General features: G+C 36.3%; 1 protein-coding gene and 1 long non-coding RNA gene across 2 annotated transcripts; both read right to left on the bottom strand.

Annotated features, from left to right (window-relative positions):
- Positions 1 to 189: 189 nt before the first annotated feature.
- On the bottom strand, positions 190 to 2464 carry LOC145162370 (uncharacterized). Its single transcript, XR_013739061.1, has 3 exons — positions 2239 to 2464; positions 1364 to 1415; positions 190 to 245 (listed from the first exon to the last, which is right to left on the bottom strand). It is a non-coding gene; the product is annotated as an uncharacterized LOC145162370 (long non-coding RNA).
- A 7732-nt stretch (positions 2465 to 10196) lies between these two features.
- On the bottom strand, positions 10197 to 11962 carry LOC145162369 (11-beta-hydroxysteroid dehydrogenase-like 4A). Its single transcript, XM_079081537.1, has 6 exons — positions 11768 to 11962; positions 11483 to 11681; positions 11316 to 11395; positions 10854 to 10985; positions 10515 to 10667; positions 10197 to 10425 (listed from the first exon to the last, which is right to left on the bottom strand). Exons 1-6 carry the CDS (start codon positions 11960 to 11962, stop codon positions 10213 to 10215), a joined length of 972 nt encoding a protein of 323 aa, XP_078937663.1. The 3' UTR covers positions 10197 to 10212.
- Positions 11963 to 12179: the final 217 nt, after the last annotated feature.

The raw sequence follows: 12179 nt of genomic DNA, 5'->3' as shown, positions 1-12179 counted from the left end.
GCAACGCATCACCACCCTGCGGCCTAGTCGCAGCTATAGCTGCAGTGGCCGCAGCAACCGCAGCCTCAGAAAGAGCAGCGTATCTCTCGTCAAATGTCTCTATCAGTGTGGTCTTGATAGACCCGAACATCTCTGGTATCTCTGCCCTGATGGCCGCAACCACCTCCTCATGAATGATCATACGGATCTCCTCATCACTAGTACCGCTGCTCTCTGGTGTGTGGCGTGTCCCAACCATGATGTCTCTGAAATACAAAATAATAAATATCAGGGACTCGCTCGAGTATACTCACACTCGATAACTCCACCCTACTTGCTCCTTAGTACCCAATGGATTCTTACTTAGGGTGCGCACTGCTCCGGTGTCTTCAGTAGTACGGGCCCTATACTACCGTCCACACTGCATCAGCATCCACTCTAAGTCCTCCTCCTTGGATCCCAAGTCCCAAGTACTCTACTCTCTTTAACCATATGCTACTCACTAGCAGCTCTCTCATAAACTCCTCGCTGCTATCTAAACACTCTCAAGTATCCCTAGCAGCAAAACTCCTAGACTAAGGCATCACATATCAGGCCACTCTAGTCCTAATAAGAATACCTAGTCTACTCTAGCATGCATAGCATAACTCATCATATATCATAACATAATATATCTCATAACACTAATTACAAGGGTATTTTGGGAAATCACCGTTCGGGCGCTGGCTGATCGTACACACGACTCTGCTCTGTTTGTTTCAAAACTCTTTTTACTCTTTTTAAAAAGTTTTTAGTCATCAAAATTTCTCTCAAATTCTCAGTTTGAGTTCAGATACGCCCGAAGATGAATCCGAATCCCTCAAACCAAGGCTCTGATATTCAAAACAATTTTTCACATTTTATAAAACACGTTTTCATTCATAGTCGTTATAAAAACACCATTGTATCACATAACATCATCTCCCAAGATCATAATAAAATCTCCCCGCGTGTGTACTGATCAAGCCGACGCCTTCCCGCGATCCTCGCTGGTACCTGAGACACATAACACAACACTGTAAGCATAAGTGCCTAGTGAGTTCCCCAAAATACCACACATAACACATATTAGCCACTCGAGGCTATAACTCTGTTTGGCACTCTGGTCAAAGTGTCTCTGTGGGACCCCCCCCCCCCCCCCAGTCCCATAACTCTGTGGGCCCTCTGGCCCTAACTCTATGGGTCCTCTGACCCTAACTCTGTGGACCTTCCGGTCCTAACTCTGAAAACTCTGTAACATACATAGCATATAACACATAGAAATCACATCATGCAAAAGCATACACAATACTCTGTCTCATAGCTCTAATTACCACTCTAGGTAAAGTATAGTGAGAAGACTCACCTCGGTTAACTCGGTAAAGCTCGAACTCTGTAAAGTCGGGTCTAGCCTCCGCCTAATCATATGAAATAAACACTCTGAATCAATACATCTCTCAAGGCTAGACTATTCCTCCTCTTAGTACTCTCAGAAGGGTAAAAGACCATTTTACCCCTCTCATGGCTCAAAGACCCTAAAGTTGACCAAACCCTAAAAGTCAATAAAGGTCAACGGTCAAACTTTGACCCGACTCGCCGAGTGCACTTGGGCGACTCGGCGAGTCTACACGTGCCCACTATCTTTCTAATCTCGCATGACACGTCGAGTCTTTCCCCTTACTCGACGGGTGACACCTGGCATGAATCGCGGGGCCACCCCGACTCAACTCGCCGAGTCTGTTCATGGACTCGGCGAGTTCCGCCTTGAACTCCAGTCCTCTAATTCCCTCCGACTCACTGAGTCAACCCTATGCTCCACGAGTCGTCACAGATTGCGAGTCGCGGAGCTACCCGACTCTACTCGTCGAGTCCGTTCATGGACTCGGCGAGTTCATTCATGCACATCCTCAAACAACTTCCTGAGGTCAGATCCAGTCCTCTAACCAATAGATCTATCATTCCCAAACCCAATAACCACGTAAAGTTTCCATCTTGATGCACATACAACATCTATTTGATCATATATGATGATTTAGCCCCAAATACCATAACTCAAGGTCATAGCCTCCATTGTTATTCAAAAAGCTTAATGAATAAGGCTCTCTGGACCTCTATGGATCCAGATCCAAAGCCTCCTCATCATAAGGGACTATTTGGGCTTCAAATCTAAGCAACAAAGGGTCTAAGAAACCCTAAATCCATATGATCATCATAAGAACAGAAGGGGAGTCGAATTACTACCTCAAATGTGAAGATCTTAGCTCCAAATCCACAGAATAGCAATCTCCTATGCTTCCTCTTGGCTAGTACCTCCTTCTTCTTGCTAAACAACACTCCCAAGGTCAAAAAAAATGGCTTCCTTCCTCTCCCAAAACGCTCAAGCACTCTAGGGTTTCTCTCTATGACTGGTGACCTCAAATGGCGGCCATAAGGGCCTTTAAATAGTCCCCAAACCCGAGAAATTAGGGTTTCATTAAACAGCGTGGACTCGTCGAGTCCACGTATGGACTCGCCGAGTCTAGTCATTAACCCGGATGGAGATTCGCGACTCTACTCGGCGAGTCTGAGCGCCTACTCGCCGAGTCTCTCTCCAAAACTCAATAAAATACATAATTTAAGATACCTGGGAATCCGGATGTTACAGAAATCCCTAACATATACACACTAGTTGAGTTGACCAGGTTGACTTGTTGACCAGGTTGACTTGTTGACCTTGACTTGACTTTGACTTGGCTAGTAGCTTGCTGGTTGTCACAGAATAGCTTAAATGCATGTTTAAGTGTGTAGTGTTTTACTTTTTGCACATCTTTTGGGTATAATGAATGTTTAACTATGTTATGTAAAACTTTTGACACATCTTTTGAAATCAATGTTCCTTGGAATGTTTTTAATGTATTACCATTTGTATTGTTTATAATTTATTACCATCTTTTAGAATACCAAGTGTAATCACAATTCCATTATAGTGTAATCACAACTCCATTAAAATGTTCACAATTCTGTTAAAATGTTTCACAATTCCATTACATTGTTTGAACAATTCCATTCCAATGATTCACAATAACATTACAATGTTTGTACATTTCCATTCCAATGATTCTATTACAATGTTTCACAATTCTTTTATAATACTAAGTTTAATAACAATTCCATTACAATGTAAAATTCCATTCCAATGATCCATTGTAACCCTTTTCATTCAAAACATCACAAAAGCATACATAATTTAGTCATACTACATCATAATAAACTACATAATTTAAAACAACATTTTGACATACAAGAGAAACAAGAAAATCAATGCAAGTCTATGAGTAAACAATTTCCAATTGACTTTATCCAGTTCTTGTTTATTGTTGTTGTTCTCTTGTTCAATCTTCATCTTGCATATGCTGATTTCATTCTCCAAGGTACAAATTTTCAAGGTAAGATTGCAGCTTTCTTCTGGTTTCATCCTGTAATGCCTTCTTCCATCTTTCCTCCCTCCATCCTCATCCAACCATTGCCAAAAATTACAGCTTGGACTTTTTCCATTCTTCAAGAAATTTATAAAAACATGTTAAATTGAAGGATGAAGAAGAAGTAAAAAAAATGATTTACTAGTGAGTTTTGACAAACTCTGAATTTCCTTCCAGGATTGTCTAGGGTTCTTGATGTCTTCACACGAGATGGCAAGTCGTAATCACATGGATGATCCGGTTGCAATTCGTCTTGTCGTTTGGAAGAAAAGGATGAGGAAGAAGATGTCATCAATCGATCTAGGGTTTTAATTAATAACTAGTCGTATCTCACCCTTCTTATAATGTAAACACTTCTCAATGCCACGTAGGTGATGAGTATTACAACGTAGAAGCCACGTAGATGCGACATCACCCAAAACCTACGATCGCCGGTAAAGTTGGTTATTGTGAACGACTGAAACAAATTAGTTGGGTAAATGAGTACAAAAAAAACAATATTACCCATATGTGAACATTGGAAATACTTAGTTACCTTAATAAGTCAAATTCCCGGTGGATTGATCCCCTCTAAGTCGTACTAGTTAGTTTATTCCTTCCCCTCTACCCATATTCGAGTGGATTATCCATTGGTCTCGTACATAATTTTGCTTTTCTAAGTCCATTCGTAATTGCAAGAGTTTAAGATCTTTAATTATTTTGATCTAGTTAGAAAACAATATTATATTGAAGTTGATTTTGATATTGAGTTTAGGTTTGATTTGGATTTAGCAATTTCTTCGATTTAGGAAGTTATCTGTTGATCTTTATATTCTTGGATCCTTCTGTTTGTGGGTAAACTACAATTGTTATCGAAGAACCAGAACACAAAAAAATGGATAAAAGGGGATGTATTATGAGTAAGTCAGATAGTTGCATGGATAAACAATAACAAAATACCAACGTGAGAACATAAACGATGAGAGTGGTCTTCAACGTTACCGGTGGTGTTGGAAGGTGGTGGGTATGGAAGAGCTTTTTCTAATTTATTAATAATATGAAGATATGAAGATTAATAGAAATTGTGCTAAAAACTATTAAAGATAATGAAAAGGGCATACATGTCATGTATCAACCACACAACAAATTAAAACCACATGGACGAGTAAATTACAGAAATGGTCTAATAATAATAAGAGTAAATTACATAAATGGTCTATGTGGTATGTTCAAATTCACAGTTTTGATCTATGGCCGAAAAAATTGATATATTACATCCGGTTAGTGGCATTGATAAACACAGGGGCATTGATAAACATTTAAAAAAGTAAATCAAATGTAAAGATTTTGTGTCAGCACACTCTTACCTCAATTAACAAATTTAGTTTATGAAAACAAAAGTCTTCACTTGTGGTTTTTTCTAATTTTAATGAAGAAAAAAAAGAAACACAAAAAATACAAAAATGAAATAAAAAAACAATATGCAACATTATACCTCATTTAACAATTTTTTCTAAAAAAATACAAAAAATTACAAAACTTGTATTGTGGTAAAATAAGAAAAGGATGTTAAGACTAGATGGCTTTAGTGGAAAAAAATCACATTATCATTGTAATATTGTTATCATGTTAACCTACCGAACCATCAATAGGGAAATGCAGTTGTGGATTTAAGTCCACAACTGTGGGTTCAAGTCCCGTCGTGGACATATGTGGATTTAAGGTGTGTACCAAACCATCAAAAGGCTTATAGCCTAGCGGTATCCGGTGTTGCCCCCCTCCTTGAGATTGAGGGTTCAAGTCTCATCGTGGCCATAGGTGGATTTAAGGTGTGTAGTTTAGGAGTAGGTTAGATTTGCTGTTTCAAAAATAATCAATAGGGAAAAACAGTTGTTGTGGAAGTCTTTCTCAAAGTAGGGTAGCTTTATTGGAAAGTACTAATATCATAAAAGTCTCAAGTTTTTAATGCGTAATTAGAAAAAAATCCTAACATTTTTTTTATTATTGTTATGTGTAATGCCCAGTTCTTGGTACGTATCTTAAATAAAGAATTTTTGCATTCCATACTGGGACTCGACGAGTTGGGGGCTCAACTCGTCGAGTAAGGGACAGATTTTGGACGCGGATGAAAGAGCCTACTCAAGAAGTCGGAAGCCGCGACTCGACGAGTTGACCTGTCTGGATGAAACCCTAAGTTTTAGGGTTTGAACCCTATTTAAACATATTAACCAGCCTCCCATGCAGCCCTCATCGTCTCCCTTAGTCCAGAACGCCCTAACTTGTGTCCCTTGAGCTTTGTTGAGTGTGTGAGCCATTTGTGAGAGTGTTTGTGTGATTTCAAAGCTAGAGGAAGAAGAAGAAGGAACTAGAAGGTTCAAGGAAGCAGTAGATCCAAGGTTCAAGCTACATTTCCAGCCGCTTAAAGGTATAAAGTTGCTTCCTTGACTTTCCTATTGCTAGATCTCTCCATATTTGAGTTTAGGGTCATCTTTAAGAAAATTTGTGAACCTTTTTGAGTGTGAAGTGTGATCTAAAGTTGTAACTTCAGATCTAGATCCCTTTCAGCCCCTATAGCCATAAAGTTTACGAAATTATCATGCTTTAGTTATTCCCTTTAGCCTAGACTTCATTTTAGACTTGGAAATGGTGTTTTTGGCTCATGATACCTTGCATGTACGTAAAGTTTCTAACTTTACGTGTAATATGGACCGTAGGAGGTCAGATCTAAGTTTTAGATGTGTTAAACCCAACTGAAAGTGGCTGTATGGATTTGGGCATTGAGGGACTCGTCGAGTCACTCATACGACTCGTCGAGTTGGGTCGCAGTTTCCCCAATCTCTTCTGATATTGAGCAACTTGTTGAGTTTTGAAAAGAACTCAACAAGTTGGGCTCGTTTTTGGACTTAAGGATCATGGAACTCGGCGAGTTCAAGAACAAACTCGGCGAGTTCAAGGCAATGTCCCAATGAACATGAAGAAGAACTCGACGAGTCAAGGAAAGACTTGGCGAGTCAAGGACTTACGTTCCAACTTGCATGAAGAAGGACTCGACGAGTTCAAGGACGAACTCGGTTAGTCATTGACTAAAGGTCCCGATACTGTATGAAGGAGAACTCGACGAGTAGGAGCGAAGTTCTAGGATGTTAGTGGATTATGGAACTCGACAAGTTGGTGGACCAACTCGACGAGTTCAGTCAACCAGATGTTGACTTTGACCAAAGTTGACTTTGACCAGGGTGTTGACCTGGACTTTGACTTGACTTGAGTTGACCCTTGAAAGGGTTAAGAGTATGAAATGGTAATTAAGGAAGGTTGTTATTTGTAGGAGTTTGAGAGGAGTTGATCCCAGCATCGAGGACAGTTTGGACACTTCACGTCATTGAGGTGAGTTACCTTCCTGTAGGAGTGGGTATACGGCCACAATGCCGGCCCGCTAGTAGGAGTTGTTTGATTAGATGATTGTCTTTGTGATAATTGTCTGGGTTGCCACTATCTGATATGCTTTATGTGCTAGGATGTTTTGTTATATGTGTTAGTAGTAGGAGGGGTGAAATATCCCCGGATACTGGTTGAAAAATACCGAAGGGGTAGACAGTACCCACACATGCCTAGCAATATGTTCATGATATGTTATTATATGGTAGTGGTAGGGGTGAAATAGTCTCCGGTTACCGGTTGAAAGATACCGAAGGGGAGGTCAGTTCCCGATTACCGGTTGGAAGATACCGAATAGGAGGTCAGCTCCCGGTCAGCTCCCGGTTACCAGTTGAAAGATACCGAAGGGGAGGTCAGCTCCCGGTTACCGATTGAAAGATACCGAAGGGGAGGTAAGCTCCTGGCTACCGGTTGAAAGATATCGAAGGGAAGTCCAGCTTCCGATTATGCCAGTCGGATACCGGTTGAAAGATACCGAGGGATAGGCAGTATATGTTTGTGGTATGTGGTATGATGGGGAACTCACTAAGCTTCGTGCTTATGGTTTTCAGTTTTGTTTCAGGTACCTCTTCAGCGAAGGGGAAGGAATCGGCACGGTAGCAGCACATCGCACACATATGATTTCCGCATTTTGAGATCCATGGGATTGTACTCTGACATTTTTACTATTTTGATGATATGGTTGAGACATATGACTATGGTTGTATGAATTGATATGATCCGATGATGTTTTTCAGTAAACAATTTTATAAGTTACTTAATCAAAAACAAATTTTTTGGTCGTGAAAATTGGGATGTTACATTATGACCACAACTTTCTCGTATAATTATCATTCTAGCTCACTTAACAATTTTCATGGTTAACGTTGTTAACTTTTTTGCAAAATCAGTCCTAAAATAGGGTTTAAAGTTCAAATTTGGTCCCTGTAGTTTGCAAAAAATTACACCACATGGTTTTTAGCTTTATTTTTCGTTTTTTGTATACTTTATTTATTTATGTTTTTTGTATACTTTATTTATTTTCGTTTTTTTATATATATACATTTTTTATTTTTGTTTTATTTTTGTATAATTTATTTATTTTCATTTTTTAACTTTATTTTTCAACAATTTGATTTTTTACCTCTTTTATCTTTTGTTTTCTATTTTTTTTCTATTTTAGGTATTTATGGTTTTTCTAATATTTTTATTTATTTTGATTGAAGTAAATGAACTTGAATTCAATATAAAATACTATAACAAGTTTTTTTATGGAGACCGGCTATTATTATTTCTTTTGTTCTTTCTTTTAGTCAATTATCAAATTGAAAAATATTATCTTAAATTTAAACTATTGATATCACATATAGAAATTTGATTTAATTTGCAAGTTATATCACACATTGAAACATTAATTCTCAATAAACAAAGTGTTTTTTTTTTAATTTTTATTTTTTCGTAACATAATTATAATTGCACTAAAGAACAAAAAAATAAAAAGAAAATAAATTGGACCGAAGTTACAAATATATATATATATATATATATATATATATATATATATATACACACACATAAATTTATATATACCTATTTTATTTACTTGAACAAAAATAAAAAAAAATTAGAGAAACTATAAATTACCAAAATTTTAATATACTCTAATATATTAATACATTTTACATTTTTTGAAAAATGTCAAGTAAAAGTTAAAAATACAAAAAAAAATTAAAATAAGAAAAAAGACGAAAAAAATTAAAAATAAAAATAAAAAGACAAAAAAATTAAAGTATAATACAAAAAGAAATATGAAAAAAACTAAAAAAAATATATAAAAAGTGTAAAATGTATGAATATATTAGAGTAAATAAAAAAAATAAAGTATATAAAAACGAAAAATAAAGTTAAAAAAATCATGTTGTGTAATTTTTTGCAAACTACGGAGACCAAATTTGAACTTTAAACTCAATTTTAGGACTGATTTTGCAAAAAAGATAACAAAGTTAACCATGAAACTCGTTAAGTGGTCTAGAGTGATAATTCTGCGAGAAAGTTGTTGTCATAGTATTAATAATAATAATAATATTAGGGTTTTTTCTAATTACACGTTAAAAACTTAGGAATTTTATGATATTATTCCTATAGGAAGTAAAATATAGACGGTTATAAACCGAAAAAGATAGAAAAATATAATGACATTTATTTATATTACCCTAATTTGTGAAATTGGTGTGAAAATAAAGAAGATTTAAAGGGTGTATAGTGGTTTTATAAAAAAAAATGATAATATATATGGAAAACTAGCCATGCAATGTTCACAAGTGAAGGAGCCACGTGGAAGGAAAGCCGCTTTGGCTCGGTACCGCACCTCTAGGGCGGTGTTCCTGTTGGTACCGAGCTTCCCGCAAGGCTATTCTCATGAATACCGAGACCACAGTGTGTCCTCTAACAACCTATGTTTGTTCTTGACTTCTTTTGACTCCCGTCCCAAACACCACATTGAATTCAATATCCTTTAATTAATTTTCATTTGTTAGAATAAAAATTGAAATGACAATTAGAGCATCCATGTTGCACAATTTAATAGAATGATTTAATGCAGTGTAACGTCTAGTTGGAATTCAATGAATTAAACTCAACATGGACATCATGTTAGTGTTGAATTCATATGAAGTTGAGTGACTATTAAACTCTTGAATTTTCAAGAGAAAAAGCTAACCTTTTTTTAATATAAAAAGATTAACAAATAAATTATTCATTTATAAAAATATGTTTTATTGAACTTTTGTAAGTTTAATGCATTATAGAAAAAGATGGTAAATTATAAAAAAAAAGATGGTAAATTATAAGAAAGATAGAAATGGTCATGTGACAACTACTAAAATCAGTAGAGTTCCCCGCATTGTCTATGGGCGTGTTCGGGACACAACGTTTGGGAGCTTCCGGCTTCTAGCTTTTAAGAAAACGCTTGTAAAAAAGGAAAAACTTCGTTCGGCAACCAGAGCGTTTAGCTTTTAGCCTAAACAAATCGCTCCAAAATCAAAAGCTACACGAAAAAGCTTTCAATTAAACTCTCCAAAATCAAACGCTACCCGCTGCTTGTTACCAGCTACCCGTTACCCGCTAATCATTAGCAACTATCCGCTACCAACTAGTTTTGCCGAACACGCCCTATGTCTTAGTGCAATCGATAATTATATCTTATATACATAACTGAGGATCTTCATCGCACAAGATGTAATTATTTGAATAAGTCTAGTTGTCAAAAATACACTCATTATTTTTAAATTTCATAGGAAACAAAGAAACAACTGAAAATCATAAAGAGAAACATTAGAATCAGACTCCATACCCAACTATAATATCAGTTTTCATATGTTCCTTTTAGTTCTTTAGAGAATCCTAGGGAAAATATATTCATGTGAAAACGATGTAGTCCTGGGAACAAGAACTTGATCAAGAACAGAACCTTTATGAATCTTGGTTCTGTAATGGATGTTGCTCCTTTGCATACTCCATCGACAATGGCTATTGCACATGACTCTGCCCCCATTGTTGGGTGGATGGTTCCAAAACCCTGCACAAAGTTTTAAAAAAGCTTTTACAGACAATGGATATTATCGGTTACGATTTAGCGGGAAATGAACCAGTAAGTTATTTACTTACTTTTCTTAGACTAACACCAACACCACTGGTTGAATACTTGGGTGTTATCATGTTGGTTTCTATGAAACCGAGTGTCAAGATTGTTATTGTTACTCTCGGAGACACTTCGAATCTAAGGGACTCATAGAAGCTGATTAAGGCTGCTTTACTTGCCTGAAAATTAAGACACATTAAGAACCATAAATAAGGTTTTATATATATATATATATATATATATATATATATATATATATATATATATATATATATATATATATATATATATATATATATATATATATATATGGTTAAATAACAAAGAGGAAACACAAAAATGGGTCGAATGTAGTAGTTCGTTACATTGTAGAAGCCACCTTTAGGTGGGTGCAACACTCCACCACATGAAGCATTGACCACAATCTTTCCATTAGTTCTTATGAGATGTGGTATCGCAAAATGAGTTGGATAAACTGATCCCCAAAAGTTTATGTCCTGCGCGCATTGTTATATGAATCATTGCAATGGTAGCTATGATCGAGAGAAATAGTTGTAAACTATGGTTACGTTTGTTACATGAGACAGGCGATAGCGAATTGAATTGAACCGGAGTAGACTAGATAAGCTTTATATATATAAGATTATCTTTAATAATAAGGATGCAAATAACATTCATGTCTTTTGTGCACATCAGATATTGAGAACTATATAACCTTTTTTAGTAGAAGTAAAAATGCATTTTTTATTTCATAAGTCTCACTCTCAGTCCCAGTCCCAGTCCCAATACTAGTCCTAATTTCAATCTTCCACTTTAAAGGATCATACCATAACTGGTGCGAATTTGGTGACGCCAATGTTAATCGAATAAAGGGACCCGATTCCAGCATTACAGACAAGATGATCTACTGCAAAGGGATCAATTATCATGTTAATTCACAAAAAAAAAATGACTTCGAAAAAAAAAATGATTTGGAGATTATGGGGTTACCCACATCGACCAAAACGTCTAATGGTCTCATCCACGAACATTCTACACTCATTAACCTCCGACACATCCGCAAACACGAAAAGAACATCGGGAGAGCCAAATTCACGCGCTTTATCTGCCACTTGCTCAAGTCGACTCTCTGGTTCTTTTATCGCGACAATTGCTAAACATGCACCTCTTTTCGCGTATTCGTAAGCCATGAGCTGCCATTTATGATTAAAGCAAATAAAAAATAAGGTTGAAATAACCGTAAGGTTTATTATGCCTTTATGGTTTTTGGTTTACATACCTCTCCAAGTCCCGATGAAGCACCAGTGATCAAAACCACTTTTCCTGTCATGTTTTCCATAGGTTGGAAACATGATCGGAGGATGGTGACGAGTTCACAAAAGAAAAGAAAAGGTGAAATGAGAAGCAAAAGCAATAAAAAAACGTAGTACACAAGTGCATTGGTGAGCTTGTTATTAAAGTAGGATTCATACATAGCGATAAACACACCAGGACTGATTTCGTTTGGGTTTGTTAGCAAATAATTGCAACAGTGCATTTACTACGCTCATTATAACTATGCGTCTCGGTTTTTTTAGTTTTATTTTTGTCTATTATTGATTTCAAAATTATTAAGTTATATTAACTTGGATATGAATATGATTATAAAATAAAAAGGGATTATTAACACTCAAGTCGTATAGAATTGAGGT

This window comes from Lactuca virosa, chromosome 3 (assembly GCF_052849685.1).
Source record: "Lactuca virosa cultivar CGN04683 chromosome 3, Lactuca_virosa_CGN04683_v6, whole genome shotgun sequence".
In the NCBI taxonomy this organism is placed as follows: Eukaryota; Viridiplantae; Streptophyta; class Magnoliopsida; order Asterales; family Asteraceae; genus Lactuca; species Lactuca virosa.
The sequence above is the reverse complement of the archived record's forward strand: the minus strand, read 5'-3'. Positions and strand labels throughout refer to the sequence as shown.

Excerpts from the sequence above, each read along its gene's own strand:
- LOC145162369 (XM_079081537.1), bottom strand. The coding sequence starts at position 11,962 with ATGTATGAATCCTACTTTAATAACAAGCTCACCAATGCACTTGTGTAC. Across the intron at positions 11,682-11,767 it reads CTTCATCGGGACTTGGAGAG|CTCATGGCTTACGAATACGC; the intron begins GTATGTAAACCA and ends CATAAATGGCAG. Across the intron at positions 10,986-11,315 it reads CCAAATTCGCACCAGTTATG|GACATAAACTTTTGGGGATC; the intron begins GTATGATCCTTT and ends CAATGCGCGCAG.